Source organism: Oncorhynchus kisutch, linkage group LG14 (assembly GCF_002021735.2).
Source record: "Oncorhynchus kisutch isolate 150728-3 linkage group LG14, Okis_V2, whole genome shotgun sequence".
Lineage (NCBI taxonomy): Eukaryota > Metazoa > Chordata > Actinopteri > Salmoniformes > Salmonidae > Oncorhynchus > Oncorhynchus kisutch.
In genome coordinates this window covers 53,120,078-53,135,788 of record NC_034187.2, presented here as the reverse complement: position 1 = coordinate 53,135,788, position 15,711 = coordinate 53,120,078, and the positions used below count along the sequence as shown (strand labels likewise).

The 15,711-nt window shown below is 41.7% G+C and overlaps 1 protein-coding gene across 1 annotated transcript in view; it reads left to right on the top strand.

Moving 5' to 3' along the window:
• The first annotated feature begins 5,344 nt into the window (after positions 1-5,344).
• The window catches only part of LOC116353457 (uncharacterized), a 46,484-nt gene continuing 36,117 nt past the window's right edge, over positions 5,345-15,711 (top strand). Inside the window, exons 1-2 of the mRNA XM_031789223.1 lie at positions 5,345-5,786; positions 15,456-15,567. Coding sequence (XP_031645083.1) covers positions 5,614-5,786; positions 15,456-15,567 — 285 coding nt within the window. The 5' untranslated portion in view covers positions 5,345-5,613. The remainder of the gene's footprint in view (positions 5,787-15,455; positions 15,568-15,711) is intronic.

Here is a 15,711-nt window from a genome sequence, read left to right as displayed (position 1 = left end):
TTCATCTGTACTTTGCTCCATTCATCTTTCCCCCAATCCTGACTAGTCTCCCAGTCCCTACCACTGAAAAACATCCCCACAACATCATGCTGCCACCACCATGCTTCATGGTATTGGCCAAGTGGTGAGCGGTGCCTGGTTTCCTCCAGACATGATTCTTGGCATTCAGGCCAAAGAGTTCAATCTTGGTTTCATTCTGCTAGAGAATTTTGTTTCTCATGGTCAGAGTCCTTTAGGTCCCTTTTGGCAAACACTAAGAGGGCTGTCATGTGCCTTTAACTGAGGGGTGGCTTCCGTCTGGCCAGTCTACCACAAAGGCCTGATTTCTGTAGTGCTGCAGAGATGGTTGTCCTTTTGGAAGGTTCTCCCATCTCCACAGAGGAACTCTGGAGCTCTGTCAGAGTGACCATCGGTTTCTTGGTCACCTTCCTGACCAAGGCCCTTCTTCCTCGATTGGTCAGTTTGGCCAGGTGGCCAGTTCTAGGAACAGTCTTAGTGGTTACAAACTTCTTCCATTTAAGAATGATGGAGGCCACTGTGTTCTTGGCGACCTTCAATGCTGGAGAATTTGTTTGGTACCCTTCCTCAGATCTGTGCCTCAACACAATCCTGTCTCAGAGCTCCAAGGACAATTCCTTCGACCTCATGGCTTGGTTTTTGCTCTGACATGCACTGTCAACTGTGGGACCTTATATAGATAAGTGTGTGCCTTTCCAAAACATGTCCAATCCATTGAATTGACCACATGTGGACTCCAATCAAGCTGTAGAAACATCTCAAAGATGATCAATGGAAATAGGATGCACCTGAGCTCAATTTCGAAGCTCTCAGCAAAGGGTCTGAATACTCCGTTTTTTTGTAATAAATGTGAAAAGTGTGATTTTTGCTTTGTCATTATGGGGTATTGTGTGTATATTGATGAACAAGGCTGTAAACATAACAAAATGTAGAAAAAGTTAAGGGGTCTGAATACTTCCCGAATACACTGTATTTGTTACGGTCTTGTGAAGGCTGGCTGAATTCTAGCAGAGTATGTCTTTTATCTCAGCATGTCTACAGATACTCACTTTTCTCTGTTTTGCTTTTCTTGTAAATGGTGATACTGGAGACTGTTATCAAATGAAACTGTGTAACCTAGCATCTAAGAAATGCATTGCCATTAATTGGAATGTTGGTTATCCTTCCACAATGTCACAATGGATGGCAGAAATGTCATGTTATGTATCACAATATGATTTATTACAAGATTAAGGGTAAATTGGGCAACTTTCATAAGGTCTGAATGCCTTATATGGAATACAGTATGACAAAGGGAGTCTGTATTGAAAACATGCTGTCAGGGGAGTTTCCTATTTAGGCAATCCCTAACTGCTGGGTGGCTCAGTCCGGGCCCTGGTGGTCTACCATCCTGTGGGTTGTCACTTGGCCCAACACACCCAAAACTAATAATGCTTCATTAAGATCCTAAAGCTGAGTAGAGGTGTGTTGGATTGGGGCGCTGCAGGATGGTAAGACCCCTAGGGGCAGGATGGGGTGACCCAGCTATATTTGGTGTAAAAGTAAAAAGAGCTCTACAAGATGTCTTAATGAAGACCGTCAAAAGTCTTTGTACTTGATTTTTTTAAAGAGTTATTATATTAATTAGGCTATTAGTTAAAGGTGCAACAATATTGATTATTGAATTACCTTTGATGTAGTTCAGTCTTATCAATCACTTAAACATATTTAATGATGACCTCTTACCTAGCTTGCTTACTTTTTGTTGTTCTAAATAGAGATTGCTAGAAGGGCCATGGGTCATATTGGATTGTGTAGAAATGCAGGAAATTAGCTTCTGATGCCCCCCAAAAATCTGGGGGAGGACCCCAAGACCTCCCACCAGGGTATGTCCCCCCAACTTCTAAAACCAAAGTTTTGCCCCTGCCTTCAACTATCCGTCTACACCACAAGTTGGTTCAACTTCTTTAATTAACATCATTGTCTGATCCTGGCACTGTCCTTTCAGCACCTTTCGCTTAAAATGTAATATCATCAAGATCTGTTGCCTACGCCTATAATAGTCATACTCATCACTTATTGTTATTATTACAAATAGAAGATTATCACTTCTCACAATGGTGCTCCTGTCTCAGCTTCCAGTATTTATGCTGCAATAGTTTGTGTCAGGGCGGCACAGCCAGAAGAAGACTGGCCACAACTCAGAGCCTAGTTCCTCTTTATGTTTCTTCCTAGGTTCCGGCCTTTCTAGGGAGTTTTCCCGAGCCACCATGCTTCTACATCTACATTGCTTGCTGTTTGGGGTTTTAGGCTGGGTTTCTGTACAGCACTTTGTGACATCGGCTGATGTAAAAAAATCTGTCCTTTTGTCTGATGAGTCCAAATTTGAGATTTCTGGGTTCAACCGCTGTGTCTTTATGACACACAGGGTAGGTGAATGGATGATCTTTGCAAGCATGGAGGAGGATGTGCTATGGTGTGGGGGTGCTTTGCTGGTGACACTGTCTGTGATTTATTTAGAATTCAAGGCACACTTAACCAGCATGGCTACCACAGCATTCTGCAGCGATACGCCATACCATCTGTTTTGCGCTTAGTGGGACTATCATTTGTTTTTCAACAGGACAATGACCCAACACACCTCCAGGCTGTGTAAGGGTTATTTGACCCTAGAAGGAGAGTGATGGAGTGCTGCATCAGATGACCTGGAATCTACAATCCCCCAACCTCAACCCAACTGAGATGGTTTGGGATGAGTTGGACCGCAGAGTGAAGGAAAAGCAGCCAACAAGTGCTCGGCATATGTGGAAACTCCTTCCAGACTGTTGGGAAAGCATTCCTCATGAAGCTGGTTGAGAGAATGCCAACAGTGTGCAAAGCTGTCATCAAGGCAAAGTGTGGCTACTTTGAAGAATCTCAAATCTAAAAAATATTTCTTTAACACTTTTTTTGGTTACTACATGATTCCACATGCTATTTCATAGTTTTGATGTCTTCACTATTATTCTACAATGTAGAAAATAAAGAAAACCCCTTGAATGAGTAGGTTCAACATGTTCAAGATAGCATGCAAAGGTTGCAGGTCTGTGGAGATCTCCATAATTATTATAATAATCTGCGAAGAACCTTGAACAGCATTGAACACTTGCACTATGTAATTTTAATGTAATCTCAACTACAATCCAGGTAATTTGGTTGTGCTATTAGATGAAGCATAGTGGTAGCACATTAAATTGTTGTATAAATCCTCAAATATCTGACATTGTATTCCCATTTGAACTTTTAAATAGTTGAAAGCGCAGTGATAACACATTTAGATGACAATTATACCAAAAATTTGGTTGTGCTTTTAGATGTTTGAAATCATAGTGATAAGACAATGAGAATTCAACAAACTTCTGTCTGTCTTTTCGAGTGGGTGAATAAAGGTTGAAATCTCATTGATCAACGTCTCAACCAAATATGACCCATTTCTCCACTGTTGAAATGATGTGGTGTGCCCGGTGGGATTTGTGGTTTATTGGAAGTGTGGCTTTCAGTTAGTTATGTTTGGCCACCCATCCCATGAGAGTGAATGTCCTTCCAGTTCATCTGAATGTCATTCCAGTTCATCTGAATGTCCTTCCAGTTCGTCTGAATGTCCTTCCAGTTCATCTGAATGTCCTTCCCGTTCATCTGAATGTTATTCCAGTTCATCTGAATGTCATTCCAGTTCATCTGAATGTCCTTCCAGTTCATCTGAATGTCATTCCAGTTCATCTGAATGTCCTTCCAGTTCATCTGAATGTCCTTCCAGTTCATCTGAATGTCCTTCCAGTTCATCTGAATGTCCTTCCAGTTCATCTGAATGTCCTTCCAGTTCATCTGAATGTCCTTCCCGTTCATCTGAATGTTATTCCAGTTCATCTGAAGGTCCTTCCAGTTCATCTGAATGTTATTCCAGTTCATCTGAATGTCATTCCAGTTCATCTGAATGTCCTTCCAGTTCATCTGAATGTCATTCCAGTGCACCGCTTGCTATGAATTCTATCTGATGGTGTTTGCATGTTTAGGTAAAAATACAAATAATGTCCCGTTTGGAACACTGACAAGTAAAGAGCATTCCAAAATAAATCCAATCAGTCTGATTGGGTGCCTACGCGGCTGCAATAGACTTCCTCACGGCTCATTCTGCAGTATGGAGGCTATGGAAGAACAAGAACAAAGGCTCAAAAATCACCCAAATATGATGTCCTCTTAGAGAAACGTCAAAGCTCGCAGTATAGAGATGCAGGTCTTTAGATGTTGTACACATGAAATTGTGTCATTCCAGTTTACTATATTCTATTTTGTGCGACTTGAGCGGTTTCCCCTACCAGCTGCGCTGTGTGGGCTAGACGGAGAACTGACATTTCAACCCATTTTGCCATGGTTCAGAGAAAAAAGCTAATTTCCTTTAATTCTACACTTTTTACCATTGTTTATGACGTGTTCATATGCTATCAGGCCGGCCCTCGGCCTCCAGGGGGCCCTCAATCCTGTGTGCCTGTTCGATAATCCGGACCTGCTCTCAGTGTAGTGTTGCAGGTCTTTAGAAGTTGTACACATGAAATTGGGTAATTCCAACCTTTTTCTGTACAGCTATATTCTATTTTGTGCAACTCGAGCAGTTTCCCCAACCAGCTGTTCTGCGCAAGCTACATGGAGAAGCAGCACAGCTGGTAGGGGAAACTGCTCGAAGTTCTAGGGGGAAAAAATCGGAGCTCTAGGAGGAGGCCTGAGTTTCCGATTTGGAATTTCGAGTTGGATGACCTTTCAAAACAAATATTCCCAGTCAGAGCTTGTTTTTTTCCTGAGTTCTGTTTTCAAAAGCGTGCTGAAGTTGGAGGCAGGAGTTTTCCAAGTTGTCTTGGGTGCAGCATGATCCTCAAGTTTCCAACTTGGAATTTAGAGTTGGATGATCATTCAATCCGATTTTTCCCAGTCGGCACTCTGTTTTCTTCTGAGCTCCTAGTTGTCTTGAACGCACTGACGTCAGATTATCTAGACAAAAAGCATAAATGACATGTTATATTTGTCTGAAAATCTGTCTATCAATAGTCTGGCTCTGCTTGTGTCTATATTTGAGCGATTTACGCATCTGCAGGCATGTGGATTTCCTTCAAATGCTTGGCCAACGCATCACAAGGGCTAGCTTTGGGCCACAACATCGGGAGCCTGTGTATTGGGTACAGCAGCAACATGGTGCGGTTCAGACAAAAGTTGATAGTATTTGATAGTGAGGGACACATTTGACTTTACAACTGGTAAATAGTTCCTACAGATTATGCATATGCTTTTGTTGACAGGAAACTTTTTTTTTGTGAATTCGGCAACATTGTTATGGTGTTACTTTCCGTCGATACACACCGGAACGATGCACAAATCCGGGAGTCAAACCTACACTCCAATACAGACTCCCGGTGTTGTCACTCATCTGTGCGCGACTGCGCGTGCAACCGGAGAGAGTGAAGCGCGAGGATCAGCTGTCATCTTGCTGTCAGCAGGTTCAGCTAAACTTGTGTTTTCCATGTCAAGATTCGTGACAATTCGGTGTTTTTCCAGATCTCGACCTCGTGTCCGGGAATACACGTAAAGATGGCGAAAAAGAGTAGTTCCAAAAAGTCATTCAAAAGCTTATTTTCTAAAAGCGAAGCCAATTTAACCGACCCGGTGGAGAAAGATGACGGTGGACGTAAAATGTTTAAACTCTTCAAATTCAAGAAAAAGAGGAAACCCAACAAAGATGAAGAGAAGCAAGTCGTCGCCGGGTAGGCTATGCCAAATACTTGAAATGGTTCCAGGATTTTCTTGTTGAAACAACATACTGGTTTGTTGGAATGACACCTGTCGTAGGTTGCAATTTGAACTAATGGTCGTGATAACGTTACCATTATAATGTTCTACTGTAGTCCACAGACTTTAAATAGCATACTTTATTTATTTTGTGCATGACTTGAAATGAATTCACACTTTCGTTCTATTTGTTGCCCGCATCTCTAAACAGTGGGAACAATTCGGCTTAAAAATATATATGTGGCTTGGGTCTTCAGCCAGACCTTTCGGTTAGCCTACTGGCCCGACACTAACCTACCTTTCACAGTAATTGACTGGATAGTTATCATTATGGTTCATGATATAGTATAACATTGCATACATCTGCAGGGTTTATTCCGTTTGTGCTGTAGCTATTTAAAATGTGTAATATTTAGTGGTTGGCTGTAGCTAGTGTCAAACTTGCGACCCTGGGTTTCAATGCCAGGACACTTCTAACAGAGGTAAGGTTTAATTGTCAGGGCTCCAGACCAACTTTTTCAGTTGTTCTGCAGTGTAACACAATAGAAAAAAATATGAATAATCATCTTATTATGTGATTATAAAGTCATTCATTTGTGTCATTCACAAATATAAAACCTACTGCTAGTAGCAATGTATTAATCAATAAATGTAATGTCCTAAAAAATACTTTGCACTTGCGATGACCGATGCACATTTCACACGCTCCATATTTGAAATCCATATAAGATATTTATTTGTAAAACAGTGCGTTTTGAGGTCAGTATTTAGCATTGAGAAACAAATACCTACAGAAATCTGAGACCCTCCTTTCTATAATATGGACAACTGGTTGCTTCTAAGTAATAATAATTCTAATGGTTGATGTTTTGCATGACAAGAAATGAAAAAGCCAGGTAGGAGTTATTGACAAGGTAGGAACCGAAGTGTTGGTCAGTGTTTCCCAGGGGACCCTAATTACATTTTAATAGATGTTACATTTAGACAAATATTACAGAATAGGCTCTCTGATTCAGAACATACTGTTCCGCAAACAACGGGCACTCTTCCATCACATGTACAGCTGATTCTCAAGATCTTGCACACTATTGAGATGCTATTGAGCCCACGCTACGACACTGTCTGAGCCAAGAACTACATGCTTTCTGGTAAGTTTTGATTACAATACTGGGTGGGGTGAATATATTTTAAATGACATACATGATTTTTTGTTAACTAGTAAATAGTAGCCTACAGCAAAGTGTGTTTAAATAATTTCTAACTTGTTAACATTTTCTGCTAGTTAGTTTTTGGTACCATGTGGGTTTTAGCGTGCTTGAGCCTGCCAACTGAGGAATGTTAATTCACCTGTTTACATACATGTTTAATTTTAAAACATTTATCTTACAAAGGAGCTGTTTAATCTAACTGCTTAACTATTTTTTTTACCCATTTTTTTCTAATCTTTACAGGAAAATGCCACGGAGACTATCTGATGTGTGGAGACATTTCACTGCAGCTAATGTAGAAGGAAAAGCTGTGTACTTTTGCAAATACTGTGCCAAATCATATGTGGAGAATGCAAAAAAGATGCACAATCATCTGGCCATGTCCATAAAGTTCCCTCAACGCTCACAGCAAGCAACTTCTGACAAAAGTCCCTCTACTTCTATTTGAGGTGAAAATGATGAATCGGACACCTTATCGATAGCAACAGCTCATGGTCCTCCTGGAATCAGAAGCTTTTTTGACTCAATGGAGGAACGTAGTCAAGAGAAATGCTGATGAATGTCTTGCTCGAGCTGTGTATGCAACTGGTTAACCTCTGATGCTCACAGGAAATGTGTATTGGAAGAGATTTATGAATGTTCTTCGCCCAACATACACCCCTCCACCAGACATGCTTTATCTACTCATTTGCTGGATGCAGAGTTCAACAAAGTTCAAGTGAAGGTCAAGCAAATTATAGAGAAGCAGACTGTATTGCAATCATCTCTGAAGGTATTTGCACGGGTGACAGATAATGCTGCGAACATGAAGGCTGCTTGGTCTAAAGTGAGGAAGTCCTACCCTCACATCACACCCATTGGCTGTGCTGCTCATGCATCGAATCTGCTCCGCAAGGACATCATGGCACTGAAAACAACGGATCCACTCTACAATAGAGCCAAGGAAATGGTTAGGTAGGTGAAGGGTCATCAAGATATAGCAGCATTCTCCCTCACCAAGCAAAGTGAGAAGAATAAGAGCAGCACCCGTTTGGGTGGTGTTCTCCAAGAAATGGCCAAATCACAGTCTGCCGATATGGACAGCCCCATCAAGAGAATCCTCCTGGATGATGTATTTTGAGAGAAAGTGGTAGGCAGCCTGAACCTCCTGAAACCTATAGTAGTAGCCATTGCATGGATTGAGGGAGACAATGCCATCCTGTCTAATGTTCAGATTCTGCTTACAGATGTAAGAGAAGAAATCTGTACTGCCCTGCCCACTTCACTGTTGCTCCAAGCAGAAGAAACTGCACTTCTGAAATACATCAAAAAAAATGTGAAGACTTCTGCCTGAAGCCCATACACGCCGCAGTGTACGTGTTGGACCCCAAGTATGCTGGCAAGAGCATCCTGTCTGGTGCAGAGATCAATAAGGCCTTTGGTGTCATCACTACTGTGTCTCGCCACCTTGGACTGGATGAGGGCAAGGTTCTTGGCAGTCTGGCGAAGTACACTTCCAAGCAAGGGCTTTGGGATGGAGATGCAATATGGCAGTCTCATCAGCCACCTGGTGGAAGGAACTTTGTGGATCTGAGGCTCTTTCCCATGTTGCCTCCTCCAAATCCCACCAATATCAGCCACCTCAGAGTGCAACAGGTCCTTGTTTGGGAACACACACAACAAAGTACGCAACAGGCTGACCAATACAAGGGTTGGGAAATTGGTGGCCATCAGGGCAAATTTGAGGCTTTTTGAGCCGGACAACGAGCTATCCTCAACAATGTTGGAAAGTGACAGTAAAGATGAGGCGGTCCAGGGAGAAGACATGGAAGCCTGAGAGGAAGATAACCAAATCTTTAGTTTCTAGACTATCATTTTATGTTGAAAACGTTTTTGGTAGATGCGATGGTTCATTCAAAATTCCCTTTCTTTGGTTGTTCAGTGAAATCATCCCATGTGAAGAGTCAACTCATTTAATTCAAGTTCAATTCGTAACTACATCGTTTTTTAAAATTTCTCTTGGCAGGATTTAATCATTTGCAATTATGTCTAGTATGATAAGGTAAAAGGTTTATGTTTCTGTCCCCATATGATATTGTAAATATATCCAATGCAAAAAACATCTACATTTAAATGGCATTAATATTATTTTGCATATATTTTTGTTTAATTCCCAGGGAAAGTTTCCACCTTTGAATATTCCCCAAAATGTGCAACCCTAATTAAGCATGAAGCATATTTAGAATCTGACTGTCGATAAGTACTTAAGTATCACAGTAGGAGGCTGTTCCTTCTCTTGCTAGAACAAAATACGTACCTGCTGCGTACCGAGCTGGTACCGACGAACCGGATGTTTCTACTTGTAGAATCGCAATGCTCCTCAGTCGCCCGATAACTTGGCTTTGAGCCAATGATAGAGCACAAATCTCCATGTGGGGGAGCTGACAGGAGTGACAGCAAAAAGGAAAAAAGTGTTGTGCTCGGTAGCAAATGGCACGCTAACGGTTTAGCTAACGTTAGCTAGCGAGCTAAAAAAAAACTGTCTATGGGCTGACACTGGGATTATGGAGAGTGAATTAAATAGTTTCTTCGTCATCTTGCTAGCTAGTTAACTAGCTGTGGCCATCTGGCTAGTATCAACAAGGGCTTTCTACAACAAAAGCAACATTAGCCCCACTAGCAAGCTAGTTAGCCAACATTGGAAAGCTTCAAAGGAAAATACAAAGGGAATAGCATTGCCAAACTAAGCTTAAGAATGGAACTCTACTTGTCATGTCTTGTCATATTATGTCTTGTTCCTGTTCTTTCTCTTCACTCTGTCTCCCTCTGCTGGTCGTATTAGGCTACCTTCTCTTTCTCTCCTCCTCCAGCTGTTCCTCATCTCCTCTAACTACCTCGTTCACCCTTTTCCCACCTGTTCCCTTTTTCCCTCTGATTAGGTCTCTATTTCTCTCTCTGTTCCTGCTTCTTTCTTTGTCAGATTCTCGTTTGAGTTTCTCATGCCAGAACCAAACTATCGTCTTGTTTGCTTCACCCTTGTCCCATCCTGTCGGAATCTGCCTGTTCTTCTGATGCTACGTGTGATCAGGTACCTCTGTCCGCTACGACCCGCGCCTACCCAGAGAGACCAGCAGTCTGTCGCCGCAACCCAGCTATTCTCCTCTGCTGCTAAGAAGGGGACTCTTTTGTAAATATCAGAAGGACTTTCTGTTTCATTTGTCGCCCTCTCTGAGGGTTGTCTATTTTGCCATTTTCTACATCTGAAGAGGATCTATGTCTTCCCTGTGTTTTTACATTAAAGGACTCTGTTTTTGTTAAATCGCTTTTGGGTCCTCACTCAAGTGCACAACACTACTGCCAATTTCTGTTTTGGAGTATTTTAACAAGGCTGATGGCTTCAATGTCGATGTGGTCGAACACAAAAAAGATTGACCGCTGACGCTCTGTTCAGAGGTGCTAAGTACCCCCTGCACGCAAACGTTTGATAATTGTACTGGTATGTGGGATCCATTAGAGTAAACGTTTGCTTTGCTCTAGCTCAGTGCATTAGGTGCAATCATGTGGTTTTGTCGTTTTAGAAAGTGGCGGTTGACATCTGTTTTTATTGGCACCAATACATCAGGTCGCCTTATTTTAACAATGCCAACTATATACCTCAATACCTGGATCAACAGCAAGAGTAAACATCTCCTTTATAGAAGAGTTCATTCAAAGGCAGGAGGGCCAAACCAGTAAAACAATGGAGTTGAGGTTTAGGCAGTGTTTGTTTTGGTGGTGTTAGTCACTTCCAGGGTATCAAGGGTAGTTGCCATGTTTGACTATTTAGTATAGACTTTGGTGATAAATCACTTCCTTGTGTTATAAATTCAATTTCTACCAAGACAAATATGAGTATTCATGTTCTGAATCGTTCAGTGGGGTTCTTTCTCTAACATGTCATTGACCTTATATCCAAAAAGTCTGATTTTTGTAACCTAATATATTCATTAATAATCACAGAGCCCTGTTGACATAGCAGTGTAGGTCTCTCTGAACAACTTTTGAAGATTTTTGCATTTCGTGGTCGTGGTCTTCAAAGTTTTTTCCATGTGTCGCAAAAGTAGCATGACATGAGCTGAATTTAGTCACCCGAAATCTGGCCATCAAAGATAAAAAATAAAACAATAACTTCTGAGTGGATTATGATAGAGGCATGAGGTCTGGACCATTGGTTTTCTTAGAGGATTATCTACACATAACCCACAACCCCTTCTAGTGCAACCACCTTTATCTCTTCAATGGGGAGGGGTGAAGGGGAAAGGTTTTAAGTACACATGTCTCATTGAAAATGTTAAAAAAAGGACATTAATCCCATATGTGAGACTCAGAACGACATAAAATACCATTACAATATCCAGTCAGCATTGCCAAAACCACACGGGTAAAGATGCTTCCAAATATAGAGCACTCCATGCCGTTTAGTCTAAAAATCCAGTGTGGAGTGTTAACGGAACTTATCACGTAGTGCTCAGAGCAGTTGTGTGACAAGAGGCAAACTGGCCTCAGCATAACCCTTTTTTCACAATTTAAAAATAAAATTTGTCTTGACACAACTCAAGGCACGTCCCACTCCATTCTGCCCTTGTGCGTAGCTTAGCTTCTTCACGGCCATCTGTCTAGCCAGAATTGTAGCTACATTATCTGTATCTAAGGAGGACAGTCTATATGGACATATTTATGCCTTAGCACAGAGAAGGGGCACAAAGAGAAATTGGGTACTTTTCCCACCACTTGTCCACACTCCCCTCTTCATAGTTCTACAATGGTAGCTAAATCAATAGTGAAACCAATATGTGCTTGATATTTTTTGACCCAGTACCTTCTCCCATCTCTGAAAGTTACGTTGCCTTCTATTGTTTAGCCATTTGACTATTGATCCCAACTGTCATGTCCACTCAGTGACCCCGGTACACAAGCATTCTTGTATGCTCCACAATGTGTTTTCTGGATCTCGAAACGACGCTTCCGTCAACCAACCTTATTGGTTTACTGGGTGTGCAAATAAGAGTTTGTTGACCTGCAATTAAGGCATATCAGCAAGAGATAACAGTACTTTACTCTGTAGAATTCTCATGTTTTATAGCACTGTATTTATTGCCCAACATTTGAGTCGAATAGATGTTGGGTGAAACTTCCTAGACTCCAACCGAACGTCATATTATACATGCATGCTTGCACATGTGTGTCAATACCAGTCTCCCCCTTACTACTACACTGAACAGAAATTTTAAAACCACATGCAACAATTTCAAAGATGTTACACATAAGGAAATCAGGCAATTAAAATAGATTCGTTAGTCCCTAATCTATGGATTTGACTGGAAATACAGATCTGCATCTGTTGGTCACAGATGCAGTAAAAGGTAGGGACGTGGATCAGAAAACCAGTCAGTATCTGGTGCGACCACAATTTGCATCATGCAGCGCGACACATCCCCTTTGCATAGAGTTGATCAGGCTGTTGATTGTGGCCTGTGGAATGCAAAGTTGCTTAATGTTGGCGGGAACTGGAACAGGCTGTCATATACATCAATCCAAGGCATCACAAACATGCTCCAATGGGTGACGTCTGGTGTGTAGGCAGGCCATGGAAGAACTGGGACATTTTTCAGCTTCCAGGAATTGTGTACAGATCTTTGCAACGTGGCTGTGCATTATCATGCTGAAACATGAGGTGATGGCGGCGGGTGAATGACACGACAACGGGCCTCGGGATCCTATCATGGCATCTCTGTACATTCAAATTGCCATTGATAAAATGCAGTTGTGTTCGTTGTCCGTAGTTTATGCCTGCCCATACCATAACCCCACCGCCACCATGGGGCACTCTGTTCCCAACATTGACATCAGCAAACCATCTGTCATCTGCCTTGTAAAGTTGAAACCAGGATTCAAGAGCACACTTCAGTCAGCCACTGAAGTCAGTTACGATGCCAAACTGCAGTCAGGTCAAGACCATGGTGAAGACGAAGAGCACGCAGATGAGCTTCCCTGAGACGGTTTCTGACAGTTTGCAGAAATCCTTCGGTTGTACAAACCCAAAGTTTCATCAGCTTTCCGGGTGGCTGATCTCAGACCATCCTGCAAGTGAAGAAGCCAGATGTGGAGGTCCTGGGCTGGCGTGGTTACATCTAGTCTAAGGTTGTGAGGCTGTTTGGACTTACTGTCAAATGATCTAAAAAGATGTTGGTAGAGAAATGAACATTCAATTCTCTGGCAACAGCTCTGGTCGACATTCCTGCAGTCAGCATGTAAATTGCACGCTCCCTCAACTTGAGACATCTGTGGCATTGTGTTGTGTGACATATTTTAGAGTTGCCTTTTATTGTCCCCAGCACAAGCTGCACCTGTGGAATGATCATGCTGTTTAATCAGCTTCTTGACATGTTACAACTGTCAGGTGGATGGATTATCTTGGCAAAAGAGAAATGCTCACTTGACAGGAATGTAAACAAATATTTGTGAGAAATACACTTTTTGTGCACATTGAACATTTCCGGGATCTTTTATTTCAGCTCACGAAACATGGGACCAACACTTAACATGTTGCGTTTATATTTTCGATTACTATACACTGAACAAAAATATAAACGTATCATGCAACAGTTTCAAAGATTCTGCTGAGTATAGTTTGCTGTCAACTTTAATTAGATTATATACTGTGTGCATGTGATTCTATTAACGATTAAGGTTGGCATAACGCATCGTTTGAGCAGAACTTTAAAATCCCAAATTGAATTTGTGAAGAATAGTCTGAGCCCTTAAGGTGAGCCTTACAGTATATTAAATCATTTGAATAGGGAAACTGGCTGGCTTGGCTGGCTGTGAACCAATATACATGTATATCTCTATGCAAATCCTGAACTCTTAAAGCATTCTGTCTAGTTGCACTGAGGCGCTCCTCACTTTCTCCCTCTATTTCTGCCTGTGCAGCTGAAGGAGGCACCTGTCACCTGCTCTTTAGGTATGCCCAGTTGAACAGCAGCCAAATCATGTCTTAGATAGGAAGATGTCGGTCTATGAGCCTTTATATGAAGTCTTTATGAAGCCCACACAAGCAAGGCATTGTGCTTCTGTCAGGGTATACATGTCGCCAGGGAAGGATCTTGGAAGATGACATGACCCGTCTACATGCATCAACACTCTTCCCTCTGAGCCAAAGAAACCCCATGCTTGTCTTCTCTGTGGGATGATGGATGGACAGAATGATTGACAGAGGCCAAGCACTGCAGATGACACGGTAGAAACTTGAAAGTGAGGCGATGGGTTTTGTTTGTAGTTGTTTGTGTGTGTAGAAGACATTGAACCTGTCTGATTTTATAGCGCTTGACAGTCTCTCCTTAACAGCAGACCTATAATGTATTTTAGGGAGGAATGCTGTACCCTTGAGGTGAAAATATGGAATTTGGAATTGGATCACTCCAATGGATCATCTGCCACTCATTCAACTTCACTCCCTTTACATGCAATACCTCGTCATGACATTGGCGATGTCTGTCTATTGTAACAGAGATCATATTTTTTTTATATACTGTATATTTTATTTGATCTTCTATAAACAATACAAAACATACACATACAAACATCAACTACATCACACCTGCCCAGACCCACTAGCACACACCCCCATGGCCTTAAACGGCACCATTTTGTTTCTCTCTGTCGCACACACATTTTCTATTTTTAGATAATAAAGCATTTGACCTTTCCATTGCGTTAACGACTGAGGATTGGTTGATTTCCAGCTTTTAAGTATACTATATATTTTTAAGATGATTAACGAGAAAGGTATCGTCCAACCAATCAGGTATCTCACTGCACCCTCATATGCCTTGTCTTGATATATGCAGACAAATGGATTAAAAGTGCATTTCCATTGTAATACTTCTGACAGCCAACTTTCTAACTCTGCACATAGCTTGTGAAGGCCAGATGACCTGGCCTACCACAAACACCCAACTTCAACCAAATTGAGATGGTTTGGGATGAGTTGTGCCGCAGAGTGATGGAAAAGCAGCCAACAAGTGCTCAGCATATGTGGAAACTCATTCAAGACGGTTGGAAAAGCATTCTAGGTGAAGCTGGTTGAGAGTGTGCAAAACTGTCATCGAGGCAAAGGGTGGCTACTTTGAAGAATCTCAAATAATTCCATATGTGTTATTTCATAGTTTTGATGTCTTCACTATTATTCTACAATGTAGAAGATAGTAAGAAATTAAGAAAAACCCTTGAATGAGTACAGGTGTATTCAAACATTTGACTGGTACTTTATAAAGTATCAAAAATATTTTCTCAAGCAACCTGAATATGGTCAGTATGCACATTCTAAAGGTGGAATAATAAGTATGTAAGAAATCTAGAGTTGTGCTTTGCCTTCAGCAAGCACACCTAATCAGGTTGTGTTTGTGTGTTCTCCAGTGCTGCTGAGACCAATGGATCTGGTGGTGATGCTCTGGGGAGGGATGCTGAGGACTGGCCTGATGTCAGTCACACCAAGAAGACCAGATCTCTGACTGCTCCCAGATCAAAGGTCAGTTAAGGCATCCGCATGCATCCCAACTGACACAGTTCGGTAGAGTTTATGCCTATATTTTGACGACATTTTGTGACGTTTGGTGGAATTTGGTGAGGGGTTTTTCAGTTGTTCGGGCACACAGCATTTTTTCTGAAGGCA